The sequence below is a fragment of the Mus pahari genome, chromosome 7 (genome assembly GCF_900095145.1).
Source record: "Mus pahari chromosome 7, PAHARI_EIJ_v1.1, whole genome shotgun sequence".
Lineage (NCBI taxonomy): Eukaryota > Metazoa > Chordata > Mammalia > Rodentia > Muridae > Mus > Mus pahari.
Window position 1 is genome coordinate 10,985,448 of NC_034596.1, and position 19,615 is coordinate 11,005,062.

A 19,615-nucleotide genomic window follows, 5' to 3' on the forward strand; every position below is an offset into this window, starting at 1 on the left:
GAAGGAAGGAAGGAAGGAAGGAAGGAAGGAAGGAAGGATGGATGGAAGGAAGGAAGGAAGGGAAAAGAACACAAAAGAGAAGAAAAAAAGAAACCCTGGCTACTCCTGGCAGATATATTTTAATGACACCCTGTCTGTCATATTTGCCCAATGTTGTGTTCTATGCCAGCAGGAATCAAAGGGAGGCAGAGGTATCAGGTATATGGTTACTGGGCTTGTAAAAGGAAAGGGGAATGTTTCATAGGAATAACCAAATTCTGCTTCAAAGATGCTTAATTTCTAAGAGGATACTCACCTCATATTTTTTAGTGAATGCGATGCAGGGTGCAAGTGTGTTCTTCAGAGGCCCGTGACACACACTTCCATCGCTGCCATGCTTTGAGGCGACCCACCTCAGAGATACTTATCACTAGGCAGCTCGGGGATGAGCTGCTGCGAGGTGACGGTTCTGAGTCAGCTTTTCACATCCCTGATGGTGTTTGCCTTTGTGTTGTCTTTCCCTAGGTTTGCTGGCATGGGAAACTTGCTCAAAGTCCTGACCCGGGAAATTGAGAATTATCCACACTTCTTCCTGGATTTTGAAAGTAAGTCCCAAGCTCTACAACAACACAAGAATGGAAACTTTGCGCTTGCTTTGTAGCTTGTTTATAGGGGAGTTATAGAGATTTTGTTTGAGACTTAAACGAAATCCAAATGGTATTATGCATTTCTTCCTGACATTGTTTCTGAACCATTTTCTTCCACCATTTCTTTATGAGTTTTAGAAACTTAAGGAAGGTTTATTTTAATTGGTCCATGATTTTCCTTGATTTCAAAATGATTAGCTTTGGTAGGATATACATAAATCTTTTCGTGAATCTTCCCTAAGATTTGGTATATAGTAGTATTTCACATTCCAAAGAAAAATGGCAAGTACGTTGACTGACATGGCTGAGCATTAAATATCATTATACATGTAAGAAAAACAGTGACCACTACCAGAAACCAGACTTATTATTTCACATCATCACCATCTATTTTATATATTATTTGAATGTGTAAAGTTATTTGGGGACTTTTTTATATGTTCATATGCATTTTGTCCAAAGGGTTATAGCCTGGGTTTTTATTGTCAACTTGGCACAACCTAGAATTCCCCTATTTTTTCTTTTAATATGGATTCCAGACCATAGGGCTAGTCTTCTTGTTTTAAACTACAACCCACAGTCTTCTTGTTTTAAACTACAACCCACAATAGCCAGGACAACTGGAGAGCTCTTTTTTATTCACATCTACTGCCAGCTTTAACTTGTTTGAAACTTTAATTTGTCAAGTATTTATCTATATTAAAGAAAATGGTTAGAACATCTTCACATATAGATTAAACTTTCTAGCAGTTTTGTTAACTAAATCCTAGAAGACTTTTCCAAATTGTACAGTGAACGTTCTCTACAGGTGTTGTGTGCTGTCTTTGAAAATGTCTCCAGAACTCATGAATTCTGATAACTAAACTTAGTCATGTTTACTGAAATATAGTTCACTTGTGATCTAACTCAATTCCTTCCTAGTGTTATGTTTTGACTTGGTTTGGTTTAGCATGGTTTCATTTCCACTAGGTTTGATAAAGATTTCAGCTCAAGAAGTGAATTTATCTGTGATTCTTCTGAAATCTTTGTCTAGCTTTATGTATGTATGTGTGCACACATGTGTGCATATATCATTGTTAGAGTGAGATTCATCAATAATAGCCTTTAATAAGTTATTTATAATCTTAACCACCTTACTTTGTTACTTTAACCATTCTTTTCCACTTATATAACATGCATTTTGCATTATTAAATTCAATGTATACAGTAGTTAAAGTTAATGTTAAAGACCCCTATTTACTCACAGTTTAAGAACATCTAAAACCCAGAGTAATTCCATGTCCTTTCTTGCTCGGAAGCCCTAAATGCCACACACATCTGCTCTGACTCCCACCTACCCGCTAGAATTCGGTGGCCAACACTGCTTGTCTAATTGTCCTGGGTTTTTTTTGGCTTTCTGCACTGCCACCAATGTTGAGTTACTTCTCAGGGTTAATCTTCAGAACCTTGAAAGAGTGCAAATAACACCTGCAAGAATTTAAAACAGTCGTTTCCATCTGCTCCTCCCATGGGCTCAGAGGTTTGCCTTGGAAAGCCCCTCCCTCCTGCCTAGAAAGGGGCGTGGCCTGACGAGGGCTTCCTTCCTTTTCCCTATGGTTACTGTATTCTGATCTGCTCAGACATGTGCTTTGGAAACTGTTGTACTATTTAAGGAAAGGTGCTGGGAGCTACATCATATATTTAGGAAGATGGAAATTTGATGTCCATGATAGAAACACTCTCCTTACAGATATTCTTATTTTTATTTTCAAGACAAGAAAAGAAGTACTGGATCTCTGTGCCTGATGGCTTTCTTTTAGGACTATAAAAGTAATTTAAAAATAACATATAAATTTAGAAAAATGTACAAATTTCTGCTTCTTTTTCCATGGAGAAAATAAATCGAAATCCCTTTTGTATTCTCTGGGAGGTTAGTTTTATTTCCCTAAGTCTAGGAGGGTAGTTGTAACTGATCTGAGATCACACAGGGAATGCCTGGGAAGGTGATATGGGAATGTGGGTCCCTCTAGCTCTCCCCCGCTGTTTTGTTGTTCCTAAATGCTCATCACAGCAACTTCTTTGACATATCCTACCATCATTCTACTCCTCACTAGAAAATACACGTCTTATTCCTCGACAAACTAAACGCATCTCATGAAAATGCAAAACACAGAAACAAACAAGCACATTCTCTTTATCCTAAATATCCCCACCCTCACATGCCCGACCTGAGACGGGGTTTCTCTGTATAGCCTTAGCTGTCCTGTAACGGACTCTGTAGACCAAGTTGGCCTGGAACTCAGAGATCAACCTGGCTTTGATTCCCAAGTACTGGTATTAAAGGAATGCACCACCCTTGGCTTAAATATTCTATTTCTTATGGAGGTTTTCAAGAAAGAACAATGATTAGTTAATGGAAGATGTCTTCAGGAAGGATTTTCCTTTGAATCTGTGGGTTACAGTCTAATCAAGAAAGGGTATGTTGAGTATAATATGACATTCATGTCAACCACACACCTGCAGAATGTGGAGCTAGATGAGAACTGATGTGGAAAACTAGATAGACGTTTAGTTGAAGACAAACTAGGAGACTTTAGAAAGGCATAGCATACCACCAGAGGACAGAAGAGAATGGAACGTGCATCTTGTTCTAGAATTGGAGGGCCATAGAAGGAATAGAATGCATATTGCAACAGGTGGCATTTTAATAGGCTTTTAAAAAAATGACAAGTTTTTCTGCAAGCACAGATGGGGTGAAGAGTTATCCAACAGATGGAAACAGTATGATGCAAGGCACAGAGATTAGAATATAAAGGATGGGTTTGAAGAATAGCAAGAAACCCAGTTTAGACAGAGCACCAAAAGCTTGTTGGGAAAGGGGGAGGGTAGGAGGCTTGAATGGAAGGCTGGTAGGGTTAGACGTTGATGAGTACAGTTGTTCAGCCAAGGCAGCAGGCCCATAATTGGAGCTCTCATCCAAACTGAAGAGCTAAAATCCCTTCAGGAAATGGGACAACAGATGAGAGCTGAGTAGATGAGACGTTCAGGCCCTACATTGAAAGAGACTTGAGTGGGGACAGGGTCCTGGAAAGATGCTATAGTAGAAAGATAGAAGGATATTCTACTATGTCAAGATTCCCTGAGTCAGAGCCTGAGCCGTACTGTGTCATGACCTAGCAACTAGCCTTAGATTGAGCGGGGGGGGTTGAGTACCAAATGAGAATCGGGGTAGATGATGGTCTTGTAAAAGACGAATGCAACAGGCCAAATGTAGGCACTGGGGAAAACATAAGAAGTGCAAATGGGTCCAAGTACAGACATACAGAGGTCAAGGAAGAGAACCATTGAAATGGAAGATGATAGTTGAGTAGTCAGGTGTCACCAGTCACCTTGGGAATGAACATTTGAAACTTGTTGCTTTCTATCTAGAGGCTGGGTGGTAAAGAGTTAAAGAGTGAAGGGTGCAAAGAGGAAGGCAGGCTGAGCTGCATGTAGTAACAGCTTAAATGAATTTAGCACATCTACTTCCAGTGTTGAAGATTCTTTTTGAAGTCAGTGATGGGATATAATTGAACTGGGTCAAAGAGACATAATTAAGCTGGGTCAAAACATAATACAAAATTAGATACATGTGTCCTTGAGCTCTTCGGTGGCAATGATCTGATTTAAATTCCTGTTGACCTTTGCAGTGAGTTCTCCACTTTATGCTAATATTTTCCCACAGACCCTCCATATCTTTTTTCATTGTTTATTTCATCCTTTGCGCGTGCTCTCTCTCTCTCTCTCTCTCTCTCTCTCTCTCTCTCTCTCTCTCTCTCTCTCTTCCTCCTCACTATGCCTCCATTTCCTCTTTGAAAGCCAGGAGGCAGGGGTGTGGTGGGGAAGAGGAATGAATGTTGTTTCAGTNTCCATATCTTTTTTCATTGTTTATTTCATCCTTTACTCTCTCTCTCTCTCTCTCTCTCTCTCTCTCTCTCTCTCTCTCTCTCCCTCTCTCTCTCTTCCTCCTCACTATGCCTCCATTTCCTCTTTGAAAGCCAGGAGGCAGGGGTGTGGTGGGGAAGAGGAATGAATGTTGTTTCAGTGAGTGATGGTTTGAAGGACATTACACAAGAAGTATGCCTGAAACCCTGTGTCAGATGGCTCAGTTGAAGCCTCCACATTGGCCCCTAAGGTTGACAACGGGCATCGTCCTTATGCATAAGTAGTTACAGTAACTGCCAGACTGTCGTGATTAGAACCATCTGATGAGCTCTCTTTTTATAGAGGTAGCTAAGCTTCTCACCAAAAAAAATCTGACTCAGAGGTCTAGTCCGTAAGGATCTGTTCTGGATGCTTCTGATAACCAGCCAAGTTTGATAACCTTCTTTAACGGCTGCATCCAGTTAGTCACCGTTGTGATGGATACCAGGGGAGCTACAGCAAGCAAGCGTTTAAGTTTTGAGTGATATTCTCCAAGACAGTAGAAGTTCAAGTAGCTTAGCAAGGCATAATGGTTACATAACTGTGACCTTATAATTCAGGAATTAGAAGAAGGAGTACTGTTAGTTTGAGACTTTATACAGTACATTTAGGGACAGCCTAAGTTACATAGTAACACTCTGTCTCAAACACACACATGTACATACACATCCCCAAAACAATGATCATTAATAATAAATAAATAATAATAATCAACTATTTTAAACTATTCAAGGAAGGAAGTTTGTGTCTACCAATAAACAATTTGATCTATCAAGCAAAATGCTCTGAGATCTGAGCAGACATTTTTTCAGTGAAGTTAAGAATCCATGGGAAAGGAATACTCAACATTATTAACTAGGAAAGAAATCCACGGTAGAACTACCACGAGAGAACACCCACTAGGGCGGGTGTCTCAAAATGGAGACGATAAAAGTCCTGATGAGATTAAGAAGAAATTAAAATCCTCGGGCAAGTAGGGAAACAAAATGGTAGTTCTCGGCTTTGAAAGAGATTTTGACGTGCCTCAAGGTTAAGGCTCAAGTTATTGTATGATTGGACTATTGCTGTGTATGCCCAGTAAAATGAAAACATATACATAAACCTGTATTTGAGTACTACATGTGACATTATTCATAATAGCTCAAAAATAAATATCTAAATGCTCGTGAACCAATGAATAGGCAAATAAAATATGGTATCGACTCAATGAAATATTAGTAATAAGAGATGCCAGTTACTGAAACATGCTATAATATAGATAGACCAGCGGTTCCAGTGGTGCCTTGTAGATGGTTGCTCCCTGCCTCGCTGATTCAGCTCCGTTTCTCCCATGTGGGCTTCTATAGACACGGTGCCCTAACTGTACTTCACAGGCCACATGCCTTGGCTCTCATGATCCCACAGAATGCTCCCATGGGCGGTCACAGCTTTGGGCTCTCATAGGGCACACAGTGTGGGAGTATTGTTTATTTTTTCCTTTTAATTATTTTATTAGATATTTTCTTCATTTACATTTCAAATGCTATCCCAAATGTCCCCTATACCCTCCCCCCACCCTCTTCCCCTACCCACCCACTCCCACTTCTTGGCCTTGGCATTCAGTGTGGGAGTATTTAAAACCTGAGCTTTCCATTGTGCCTTCAGGTAGACCCAGGGCTCCACAGCCAGGCTATCTTCTTATGTTTTATATCCTGCTCTCAAGTTTTCTTGTCATCGTTGTTCATTGTACCATGCTGGCAAGATGACACCAGTTTCCATTCTGTCATGAACTCCTAGGATTTCTTGGCTTCCAGGCCGGTATCTGCACATGTGAATATTTAAACATGTGAATATTTCCATTCTTTGCTTGTTACCTACCTTTGTGGAAACTTCCTTTTCTTGCCTCCCCTCTGCTAAACCTGAAAGCCCTGTTCACCCCGCCTCCCCCCCCACCCCATTGTCTAGAAAAGTTGTTTTACTTTTAAGATTATATGTCAGTCAACACACAGCCTCAACTCTTATAATAAAAATCACAAAGGCTTGGCTTGTATACTATGTGACTTGTTCTCCTCATTAGAAAGAAAGCAATATTCTTTGTGGCTTTTGTTTCTATAGCAGTATGAAAATTTGTTAGAGCGCTATGGATTTCTATACAACATAATTAACATTAATTTTTGTATCCTTGAATATAAAGTTATCACAGTAAGGTTTCCTTGATATCCTCAAATGGAAAATTTAACAGGCTTTTTACTAATCAAGGTTGAAACTGATTCACACATAGATTTAATTACTTTGAATTTTTTGATATTTGCTGTTCTACCATGAGATCTATCATCTTACCAGATTTTTAATTTTACAATTCACTGTTTTTAACTAGCCCAAGCCTTACAGCCTACATCTAGAACAGTCTCATTTTGCATAACAGAAGCTGCAACTCTGCTAATTAGCAGCTATGTTGCCCACCCCCACCCCCCAGGGCCCCTGATACTACTCTATTCTCTGCATCTATCAGTTAACAGTTTTATGTACTTCTCCTACGTGAGATCACACAGTGTGCATCTTTCTGTAACTGACTTACTTCAAGGAATATAACATCTTCAAGGTTCATCCATATTTTTGTGTATTGCAGGATATCTTTATGAAAGCTAAACACCACAGTGCACTTATATTTATGCAACCTTTTTATTCTCTGTCCATTTTAAATGGAAGCAGAATGACTGTCTTATAATTATTGCAATCCAGTTTTTCAAGAGATCTTGAAAGGACCTCTGCGTCCCAGGCGCTCGTAGTCATGGTGTAACTGGCTGATGCTCTTGGGCTGCAGTCTGGTCGGGGAGGCAGACACAGACGCTTCCATCTGTGATGTCGCGTCAGTTCAGGCATTGCGTGACACGTTGTCAGCAATTGCACAGTGTAGGTTTCTGATGTTGCTGTATATTAATTAACCTCATCACTAGTGTTCCATGTCTTGAGATGAAGATTCATAGAAAATCAAGTCTTAGACTGTTGTCTCATGCTGTGTCTGCCATCTTGTTGAGCATGAAATATAATGTCAGTAGTTCTGGTGCACACTAGTTGAGTGGCCATATGCAAAGAATCCTCCCATTTTTAAGGAGGCTACTACAGCTATGATGGTGAGTTCTTGATGGGGGCAAAGAGACCTGGGAAGATAAGGTGTGCCATAGTATTGTGAGAGGAGCAGAAGGGCTTGATCCCTTGATGGCCTTTTGTATTTCATTGGGAAAATGAGATATGGGCAGAAGAGAGACAATAGTGCAGGAACTAGGTACATCTCAAACAGAGATCAAATACTGTACTAACCAGAAGATCATATCCTAAATTAGGCTAAAGAAATACTCTTTAATAGAGAGTGGCTAGCCAGAAGCTGGAAAGAACCCAGATGTCCCTCAATAGAGGAATGGATACAGAAACTGTGGTACATTTACACAATGGAGTACTACTCAGCTATTAAAAACAATGAATTTATGAAATTCTTGGGCAAATGGATGTATCTGGAGGATATCATCCTTAGTGAGGTAACCCAATCACAAAAGAAGTCACTAGGTATGCACTCACTGATAAGCGGATATTAGACCAGAAACTTAGAATACCCAAGATACATTTTGCAAAACACAAGAAAACCAAGAAGGATGACCATCGCATGGATACTTCATTCCTCCTTAGAATAGGGAACAAAATACCCATGAAAGGATATAGATACAGAGACAAAATTTAGAGCTAAGATGAAAGGATGGACTATACCCTATCTGGGAATCCATCCCATCATCAGCCACCAAACCTAGATACTAAAGCACATGCCAGCAAGATTCTGCTGAAGGGACCCTGATATAGCAGCCACTTGTGAGGCTATGCCAGTGCCTGGCAAACACCAAAGTGGATGCTCACAGTTAGCTATTGGATGGAACACAGGGCCCCCAATGGAGGAGCTAGAGAAAGTACTCAAGGAGTTGTAGGGGGCTGCAACCCTGTAGGTGCAACAACAATATGAACTAACCAGTATCCCCTGAACTTGTGTCTCTAGCTGCATATGTAGCAGAAGATNGCCTAATTGGCCATCATTGGGAAGAGAGGCCCCTTGGTCTTGCAAACTTTATATGACCCAGCACTAGGGAAGGCCTGGGCCAAGTAGTGGGAGTGGGTGGGTAGGGGAGCAGGGGTGGGGGGGTATAGGGAACTTTCAGGATAGCATTTGAAATGTAAATAAAGAAAATAATAATAATAAAAATAATTTTTAAAAAAAGAGAGAGTGGCTAAGTAAAATGGAAGAGCCAAAGAAGAGGCTCTGCAGTAAAGAGCACATATTGTTCTCGCAGAAGAACTGAACCCATGTTCAGTTGCCTGCACCAACACTGGGGGGCTCATAACCACATGTAATTCCTCTCTAGAGGAAACAGTGCCCCTGACCTCCAAGGGCAACTGCACACAAGTGCACATATCCCCCCACATACATACATCTACATAATTAAAAATTAAACATAAATCTCTAAAAATGATGTTCTTATGAGACAAATTCATGTCTCATAAATTAATCCAGGAATAATAGTAGTGTGTAGGGAGTGATTACTAAGGAAATGATAAATGTCACCCCATCACTGTACTTACAAAAGGCTTCGGTCTCCTCTCCGTGGGAACAATGGTTTGTGTCAGGTTAGTCTGTCATCTGGGGTCCCTTCGAGGACTTGGTTTCACTTCCTGCTGCAACTGGTCTCTTCTTTCACGTGTCATCTGTCAATTTTGCATCTGCTAAAGTGGCTCAGAGGAGGCTGGAGAATCTGGAAGAGGGGATTTTTTTTTTTTAAATTAGGTGACCAAATGTCTTTTTGTAGTCCAAATGTCTTTTACTTGACAAAGGAAAAAAAAATAAAAATAAAGACAGAATCAACCTGCAAAGCAGTTTATGAATCCAACACAAGTCTTCAAGAACAAAGACGCTCTAACAGGACCTGGAGAAATGGTCTGTTGGGTAAAGTGTTTGCCATGCAAGTGTGACGACCTGAATTTGGATCCTCCAAACTCATGTGAAGCTGCATAGGGTGATGCAGGTCTGTGACCCAGTGCTCCTCACCTGGAGATAGGAGGTGAAGACACCGGAATGCCTGGAAGCTCACAGGCTGCCATGGAAACAAGAGACCCTCTCAAAGAAGGTGAAATAAGGACTATCACTGATGTTGTCCTCTGGCCTCTGTGCATATGTGCCTATACTTACACACACACATGCACACACACACACATGCACACAGACACATGCACACACATGCACAGACGCGTACACACACATGTACACACACACACACACGCACGCACGCACACGCACACACACGCACAGACACGTACACACACATGTACACACATACACGCGCGCGCGCACACACACGCGCGCACACACACACGCACAGACACGTATACACACACATGCACAGACATGTACACACACATGTACACACACATATACACATACACACATGTACACACACCCATACACACATACATTCTTACATATATACACAAACACAGAGAGATTTTTTTTTTTTTTAAATTGCATAGTATTCTAGCACTCCAACTTTCTAAGACCTTTAATCTTGTCCAAATTTCCCCTACGTCCCTTCAGGTAGGAAACAGACAGGGCTATTATTAACTTCTCTTTCTAAACCCAAGATCTAATCTGGAGCTTAGAGAGGTTAGCTGGCTTGCCCTGAGGGCGGCATTCAATGAGTGTTAAGTTGGCACAGGATTTGATCTCAAAACAGCCTTAAAGTACCACCTCCACCTAGGAATCCTAGCGTGACAAAATAGACAACCCTCCACCATCCTTCACCGACTCAGTCCCATTCAGTCCCTGGGGGGATTGTTCCATGGAAAGATCTTTGGGCTCTGGTGTGTGATGACTGATGTCCTGTCCAAACAAATGTGTCAGCCCGGTCCCACTTACAATTTCCAATGGACTTTTGCAATTTCATGCTGCTTCCATAAACAATAGCTTGCTATAGGTTATTACCATTAGACATTCCCAAAGTTAACACCAGGTAATTATTTATGTCTCTTAGTTTATTCAGAGGGCAGGAGGAGTTATGAGAGTAAGGAAGTGGTTGGGAAGAGAGGCTGCAGATTTAATTTATGGCTTGGGCAAATCCTTTCTGCTGTTCCTCGCTCCAGTGTTTACCCAGCAGTCATCGGGGCACGGAGATAGTCGTACATCCTCGTGATGAAATGCCAGGGCAGCCTTCAAGACCAAAGACATCTCGTAAATTGTGTCTTCTCCTCAGATTATTTTTGTTTAATTTGCTTCTCCGTCAGATTGTCCTCACAGGTCTAAATAGGCTGTGGGGGAAAAGGGGTGCTTGTCCCTGCTGCCTTTGAAGACAGGGTGAGGCCTTGGCTCATTTATACAGATAAGGTCTTGTGCTTTGACAGCCTTTCTCTAGTTTGAGGCCTGCTGTTGTTCCCTGTCATAGCTTTTCAGAAAATCTCTCCGAAAAACAAAGGCAACTACTTCCTTCCCCATTAGCACAAAGGGATGCCAAGCATTCTGCTTTGAACAAAGTATCCGAGTTCTCCACAGGGATACCTTCCACCTAGCCTCTTGTGACACCCCAAACATTGGCAGTTAGCATGCATCATCAACACTGGCAATTACAGCCAAGGGAGGAGAGGTCAGTATATTCCCTTCCTGCGAACAAAATTAATATCCTGCATCCGAACTGATAAAAGGGTGGTTTATATATTGAAAATTGTAGACACATGGAATTCAGTGGGTTCTTGACAACAAACGTGGGTCTGTAAGGTCACGATGCATATGATCTGTTTCCACACTTTCCACAGCAGCGAGTCCAAGATGAGCCTTAAGTCATTGCCTCAATAATGGCTAGGATACAGGTGTTCCGGGCCTCCTCGGAGTGTTGGTTTCTGAAATTGCCTGTGTAAATCACAAGGACTTTTACAGCTCCGTTGTCAGGCAGGATGAGCATGCACTTCATGTAGCCATTCTTCTCCGGTCACTAAAATAATAGAAGATGATTAGACGTTTAGAATGTGAGTCTTAGAAGAAACATCACCAAAACAGTTCATTGGCTACAATTGGAAATAAAGGCCCAATGCCATCATGAATAGGGGTGTGAATGTGTATGTGAATCCGTAGGTGCATGTGTATTTGTGTATTTGTGAATATATATGCATGTGTGTATATGTGAATATGTGTGTATCTTATGTATGTGTACATGAGTGTGACAAATGTGTGTGTGCTTGTGTACCTTCTCATAAAAAGTCAAGCTTCACGTTAAAATTAGAAAAGCAAAGAACGCAGTTCAGAGTTGATATTCACTTAGCAAATGATGCTCTCGAGGTTGCTGGAGGATTAATAACAGTAACCTTTTCACCACTAATTTTTCAGGGTCCTTTTCTAGATGTCACATCTTGACATCTAAAAATTCAATAAACTTTTAAAATCTGGCCAAAGTTGAGTCTGAGTATAGAGAGGGCCAGAAGAGTATCCAAATCCCTTCACAAAGTTGTCCCTGAAAGCAAGGTGTGGCAGTTATAGGACTGTAAGAGTAGACTTTTGTTTTGTATTCTCCCAGACAGAACAGATGCCCCGGTAGCATGCCAGCCACACTGAGTCACTGGGCAACGGGAGACTTAAGCACCTGTTGAAGGGGAGAGTCAGTTTGGTCTCAGGTGAATATGGATGTCTTAGTGGCAGGCATGGAGCAGTGTGCAATCGGGCATGGGGATGGAGCCTTTATTCCATTGCTTCCTAGAACCCACATTCCACCACCTGGCACATCCCCCACTGAGTCACTGTTTCCCCCAGAATTTATTGAGTATCTCCATTAACTATGATATCATAAGAAGTGAAGATAAGTGTGTAAACTCTGTATCCGGAGCTCAAAACTCGAAGACAAGCAGCCAACCATCCCCAAACTGGGCTGAGGGGGGTAGCACAGTTGGTAGAGGGCTTGCCTAACATCCCTGAAGCCCTGGGTTCCATCCCCAGAATTACCAAGAACGTGGCACAGACGTGTGATGTTAGAGGACTTGGGACCCAGAAGAAGGATGATCAGAAATTCAAGACAATCATTAGAAAGATACATAGATCTCTCTCTCTCTCTCTCTCTCTCTCTCTCTCTCTCTCTCTCTCTCTCTCTCTCTCTCTGTGTGTGTCATACATATGTGTGTGTGTGTGTGTGTGTGTGTGTGTGTGTGTAGTGAGTTCAATACCAGCCTGAAACATGTGAGTTGTCTCAAAAAAATCATCCTGAAAAGTGTACGCAAATCATTCTTTCAACTATCAATCAGTACATATTCATGAGCATATATTATATACTAACCAGGCATGGAAATGTGCAATCAAGTGAAATAAATATGGTCAGAGTCTTATTTATAATGGATAAAAGTCTCATTAATTAATTCTATCTGATATTATTTTAACTGTGAGATAGAAGTAGTAAGAATCATGGGATTCCATAGAGATTTGGGACAATGTTAAATGTCACTTGGTGTCACACAGCCCCTTCCCCACTTACATAATGAGATAGGCATTAAGCAAGACACATGCAGCATGCAAGTATAGTCCATACACCTTTTTAGGTGACAACATTGTCACAATGTCAGAAGTTTGGACACACCTGAGGTTAGAGTTCTCTCAGCTGTCATTCTGCACTGGAGAAGCTGGCCCCGCTGGTGATTTGGATCCCTTAAAAATATTCCTCATTCCAGCCCAGAAGGCATGATGGCCTGAGGAACCTAACTGTTGGCTGCGGAAAGAGATGACTTAAACTCCATCACAGGGATGGTAGAAGAAATCAGGTATCCCATGAGACTAACAAATTATGGCAGCAAATGGGCCAACACACCTCCAAGCGCTGGTGAACGGGAATGAGAGACTGACTTTCTGCACTCCGTCCCCTAACCAGGACTATACAAACATCCCTAATGGGACTCCAGGACAACTGCCAAAGTGAACTGTTTCCCAGAGGAGGCAGGGACTGAAGGTCCATGTTTACACATCCTCAAGCTGCCAAGAGAGCAGCTCTGTCAGGTAGAAGGGCCTCTCCCGACACCCCAAGTCAACCTCCTGTGGCGTAGAAAGGCTATCACCCACCCCACACCACCCCGCCCCACCCCCAAGCCACTCGAGCAAATATTTTGTGATCACAAGAATGTTCATGTCAGTTTATATAAGAAAGTGTCACTTCACCTGACACGGAGACAGGAGCTGGCTGTCTCTGGCTGCAGTACCACTTGGAGGCCACTCTATAGAATGTTTATTTTGAAAGCACTTAAGAAATTCCTCTATTTTCTACAAAGTGGTGTGAAAGCTTTCTCCTTTTGTGTTGGAGTGATCAACAACAGGATGCTTTTTGGGGTTTTATCTGTTCTCTATCAGAGCCCATTTAGTTACAGTCCTATTTTATATGAGATTCTTCCTTGGTGACGTGTTATGATGGGTCCATGTGACGGGAGATTCCACACGCTTTCTCTCCCCTTTTAAGTCAACCTTCTTCCACAAACAGATGTGTAATACTGTTGAATTATCTGTACCTCGGAATCTTGGGCACAAACTCTATTTTGCTTGTCTCTAAATACGTCATCTGGAGGGTTTTTTTGTTGTTGTTTGTTTGTACCTTATACATACACAGTGCGTTCCTGAATTTGAATAAGTGAGTGTTTCTTGGTCTTTTTGTCCTTAGTTTCATTTTGTTTTTCTATTGTTCATTGTTTAAATTTCATATGTATGGATGTTTTGATTGCATGTATGTTTCTGTACCATGTATGTGCCTGGCGCCCAAGGAAACAAACGAGGGCATCAACTGGAATTACAGATAATAATTAGCCGCTATGTGAGAGCTGGGAATCAAACCCAGGTCCTCTGGAGTAACAGCCAGTGCTCTTAACCACTGAGCCATCTCTCCACCCCTGAGTGGCTCATTTTTATTTGCTTTGTCGGGTTTTTGGTTTGGTTTGGTTTGGTTTGGTTTGATTGTTTTTTTCTTGTGTTTTCCTCCCTGCCACTATTGCAATGTGGAAACTTGCAGCCATCCCCAACATGCTCTCTGCAGTGACAGGCTTCCCAGCTCATGGATGTGTAGGCTCCCTCTTTATGAAATCCCTTTTGCTTTGAGGACACCTTTGGGAAGCATGAAAGGATAACACGAAGTGATTCAAATTTTAGGAACCATCAGACCTGATGATATTTACCCAGTTTGTGAGACACAAAGGACTGGGCGAGACAGGAGAAGTCAGGTGTTTTCCCCGTGGTATCCGGGGTCAGCCTCTGACCTCTCCGGACACCTCTTCTCCTTCTGGCCCAGCTGTGTTTCTTCCTGCCACCAGTCCCTTGGCTGCCCTGGTCTCTCCCTATAGATGTGCCTCCTCTGTCTCTCACCTGTGCCACCATTCTAGACACCTGCCTTCTCCAGTTCCTTCTGAACCGCATTCATCATTTCCTAACTTGCATGAGCCTCGTACCTCCTCATAAGTGACGTTGTTTTGTTTCAAGAAAACATTTTTCCCAGTGTCCAGAAATCCTGTGAGAGATTATAATTTTCTGTGTTACTTTCAGGTGTTACTGCTCTTTTTCATATGTCAGCTTCACACGTGCACATAATATCCACAGTGTATTATGATCGTATCACCCCCATTATCCTTCCTTATTCCCCTCCCTCTGCCATTAACCCCCTTAGTTCTTCCCAAGTAGCCCCCTCTTAGTATATGGATTTTCTTTTCTTTTTGTTGATTTCCATGGAAACCACCAGTTACTCTGTCTTTGGCAGGACCTGTTGAATAGACTAGGCTGAGACTCAAGTCACTGCAGGTGTCTCCTTCACGGGTGTGGCTGCAGCTTTCCTGGGCTTATCTGGCATCCACTTGCCCCTTGTGCTCAGTCTGCTCACACACTCAGCCAGGGCTCGCTTTACCATCAGTCGCCTTAAAAATCTATTCCAGCCACCCCAGGGTCCTGCTAGTGACTACAACACCTCACATGTTTGGAGCATCTGCCCTTTGTATTATAGAAAGATTAAATAAAACGGAGGTTGGGTCAGAGGACTGTCGGGCTTCATACAACTCTGTCCTTGTCACTCTGTCAGTGAAATCTGCTGACAACATCCTGTGTCTCGCGGTTTCAATACCAGGAAACAGTTCCATGACCTGATGTTTCTCCCTCTCTCCCTGGGCAGCGACATCATTTTACAGAAACTGGCCTGACTCATCGCAATTCTGAGGGCAGTGAAAGTCATGTTTCTTCACTGTTGGCCTCCTGCCACAGCCTCCTTGAAATGCTTCTGGGGGTTAGAACCTGCATGAGCTCGGGAGATGCCAGAGTGAGAGAAGCAGCTGCAGAGCTTAGAAAGCACATTGTGTGGCTATCAGAGCGCTGCCTTTACTTATGCGAACCTAAACACATCACACACTTCTGTGGGTAACACAGTCAAGACCAAAGATTAGCAGAACTAATCCCTAGGTGTCCTTGCTGAGGAACTCCTGTCACACCTCCTGTCTACTCCTGTGGAGCAGTTTCTTCTTTCAGACTAGCCTCTCCCTATCTCAAGGCTTTTCTTTTCTGAGAGTATTCCCTTGAACTGATGAGTACCCAAGAGACTCTACACATTTCCCGGGTCTTGTATGGAATATATAAATAGATTGGGATGTCTTGGTGAGTTCTGGAATGATATGCTGCTGCCATGCAGTCGAGGATTAATGACCCAAGATGATGATGATGATGATGATGATGATGATGATGATGATGATGATGATGATGTGGTGATGATGATGGTGATGATGATGGTGATGATGATGACGATGAAATTCCTTTATTTGGGAGAGGGTGTGCCGTAACATACATGTGGAGGTCAGAGGAGGTCAGGAGTTGGTTCTCCTCTTCCACTCTGCGGTTCCTGGGGATTAAATTCAGGTCATTAGGCTTGGCAGCAAGTGCCTTTACCTTCTGAGCCATCACACCCGTTCCAAATTATGTGAGCTTTAAGGTTGACTCGTATATAAAAATATGTAGGTAAATATATAAAAATAATATATGTAACAAAAATGTATAAACATGTACATACAGAATATAAATGTGTATAAATATAAAAATACATAAATATATAAAATAAAATAAATATGAATAAAAGGGGTTCCTTTTTTAAAATGTATACTCAAGTTTGCAGGTTTTCAATGATGGAAATATCCTGCACTTTTTCCTGTTAAAAATAATACAGTACACAGTGTTTTGGCTTTACAAGGTCAGGAGGGCTGTGGAGCTGTGTGGTGGGGGCAGTTCACACCTTTGTCAGTACAACTGCTCTCTACACTTAAAAATGGCTAGGGTGGTACATTTTATATCATATATTTTGACCACAATGAGAGTGATAGTTTTAAGGAAGAGTGAACACAATGAAAAGGTCAATAAAAAGAAGTTGACTCCCCAAACAACATTTACTCTGCCTGTTACCCAATGTGCACATAACATGTACAGAAATGCAGTTTGTAAAAGTCAGTTAATAAATGGACACTTAGGATGGGCTGGTCATACTAGGTTTAATGTGTACAAAATGATTGTTGAGTGCTCTCAACTAAGTCCTGGGCAGAAGTTATATTCATTTTCTAATCCTAACAGCTTGTAATGTTACAGGGTGACTTCCAAAGCTGTAGGAAGAGCTGATAGCAGTGGTTGTGTGCGGCCTTGGAGAGCGGTTTGTAAACAGCAACCTCTGTTTCTCTTGGTTTCTCCATCACTTAGATGCACAGCCTACAGAAGGAGAGCGTGAGATATGGAACCAGATCAGTGCGGTCCTCCAGGATTCTGAGAGCATCCTCACAGACCTACAGGCTTACAAAGGGGCAGGACCAGAGATCCGAGACGTAAGTCAGTGATAATACTGCAATGCTTAAACCCTTCGAGAAGGAAAGACCTTACACACACACACACACAACACACACACACACAATACTGCAATGCTTAAACCCTTCGAGAAGGAAAGACCTTACACACACACAACACACACACACACACACACACACACACACACACACACACACACGCGCGCGCGCGGGAGGGGGGGGGAGAGAGAGAGAGAGAGAGAGAGAGAGGACATGTGTGATGATTAAGTAATAGCCTTAGTACTTCCTAGAGTGCAAAGTAGAATAACGTGACATCTGTGTTTAACCAGCACCACCAGCAGATTGCTTCCTGTAAGGGTAATATTGACACAAAGCCTGTGAGTCTCTGAGTCATGAGATCTAGGGTAACATGTACAATTGAAACTTTGTGATTCCAATAGTGTCACATATGACAACCAGAAGCCACCTGCTCTAAGGAGAGTATCTTGTTCTTGTCTTCTGAGGTAAAATAAATAAATAAATAAATAAATAGAACATTAGCCAAGTCCAAAGAAATGCTGAGTGTGACAAATGGTCTTCTTCAAGGACAAGCACACCAGTTGGTTAGGAGTGACAGTGTATGGATTGAACAAGTTGTGTTTATATATTTAGGAACACACATATATATGAGAATTATCCTGCCTCTGCCACCATCCTCTTTAGAGCACACCACTGTCAGGATGCTACTGAGAAAAGGTCTCTTAAGATGTGGCTTGCCTACTTCAGGGTTACCTTAAGTATAGACATTACTACAGACTGGCAAGAGCAGAATGTCTACCATAGAACAAGCACAACAACTACAGCCTCTACTCTCATAATGAACAGTTTTTAGATGAATCAAGCACTCATGGAGAGAGCAAAGCACCTTCCTCTCCCAGTGCATTTTTACCCAAGAACATAGCAAAGTAAGATGAGACACGACCTCCCTGGGAACCATGAGCTTTGTGCTCAACTGTTGAAACTGCCTTCAGAAATGTGCTCTTTGGGTGATTTCCCAGGTAATCACTGTCAACTGACGTGGTTCTAATTCTCAAAGCACACCAGGGATTGCATATTATAAACTAAAATCGTTTAGGGTGCTTCAACATGGGCTTATTGCTTTTCTTAAAGAGAAAACTCACCGCCGCCGCCACCCTTTTCTCCTGTAGGCAATTCAAAATCCCAATGACATTCAACTTCAGGAAAAGGCTTGGAACGCAGTCTGTCCTCTGGTGGTGAGACTGAAGAGGTTTTACGAATTTTCCATCCGTCTTGGTGAGTGTACTTACAGTTTTCATGGTCCACATGGGACTTCTTTCTTTGCCATTTGAGAGTGTAGAATGAACAGCTCTGCATATCAGAATATGTCCCACGGTCATGGACTGCCATTATATCTTATGAGACAATTCCCGAGCAATTTATGTCATTCCAGTTTCTTTGAATCTACCACATGATTTCTCTAGAAGTGACTGATCGGCACACTGAGGCCCTCTACTGGTTCATGCTCTCTTGATACTTTGTCACTGTGCCCATCTGCTCCTCAAAGCTTACTCCTTTCCTAAATATTTATCTCTGTGATACATGTGAGTGTACACCGGTGTGCATTTAGGGGCACCGTTTGCACAGGAGAACTTTCAGAAGCCAGAAGAGGGTGTCAGATCCCTTGAAACTGGGGGTACAGATGGTTGTGAGCTGCCCTGAGGGTTCTGGGAACCAAACCCTGGTTGTCAGCAGGAGCCGTAAGTGCTCTTAAATGCTGAGCCATCACTCCAGCCCCGGCCTCAGTTTTAATAAAACCCAAATTGGAGGATGGAGTTTATCTAAAGCCACATTTCCTCACCCCCTCCAAAAAACTTAATTAGCTTGATATGAAATGTAAGAAAATAAGCCTAGCATTTTTACTTTAGCTTTAATAACAAGTAAAGCTATAAATAGGATGGCTACAGAAGCTGGGGTGGAGGCAAATGAGGTTGACAAACTGGCTGTGTACCACCAGCAGTATGGTGCGATCACTGCCAGTACTTGGGGTTTTATTTGTTCATATAGAGTATCTAGAACGAGAAGAGTAGCCATCAACTTCTGCTTTAATTTACCACTAAAATGAGTGCCACATTGTAAGAGGAGAACCAAGGTTAAAACCATGACTGCGATATTGACAAGATTCGATGTTCAGACCAGCTAAGGGGGTGATGCAA

The 19,615-nt window shown here is 42.1% G+C and overlaps 1 protein-coding gene across 1 annotated transcript in view; it reads left to right on the forward strand.

The window, feature by feature from the left end:
• The window catches only part of Fam49a (family with sequence similarity 49 member A), a 107,107-nt gene that overhangs the window by 72,596 nt on the left and 14,896 nt on the right, over positions 1 to 19,615 (forward strand). Inside the window, exons 3-5 of the mRNA XM_021202082.2 lie at positions 505 to 584; positions 17,302 to 17,423; positions 18,590 to 18,695. Coding sequence (XP_021057741.1) covers positions 515 to 584; positions 17,302 to 17,423; positions 18,590 to 18,695 — 298 coding nt within the window. The 5' untranslated portion in view covers positions 505 to 514. The remainder of the gene's footprint in view (positions 1 to 504; positions 585 to 17,301; positions 17,424 to 18,589; positions 18,696 to 19,615) is intronic.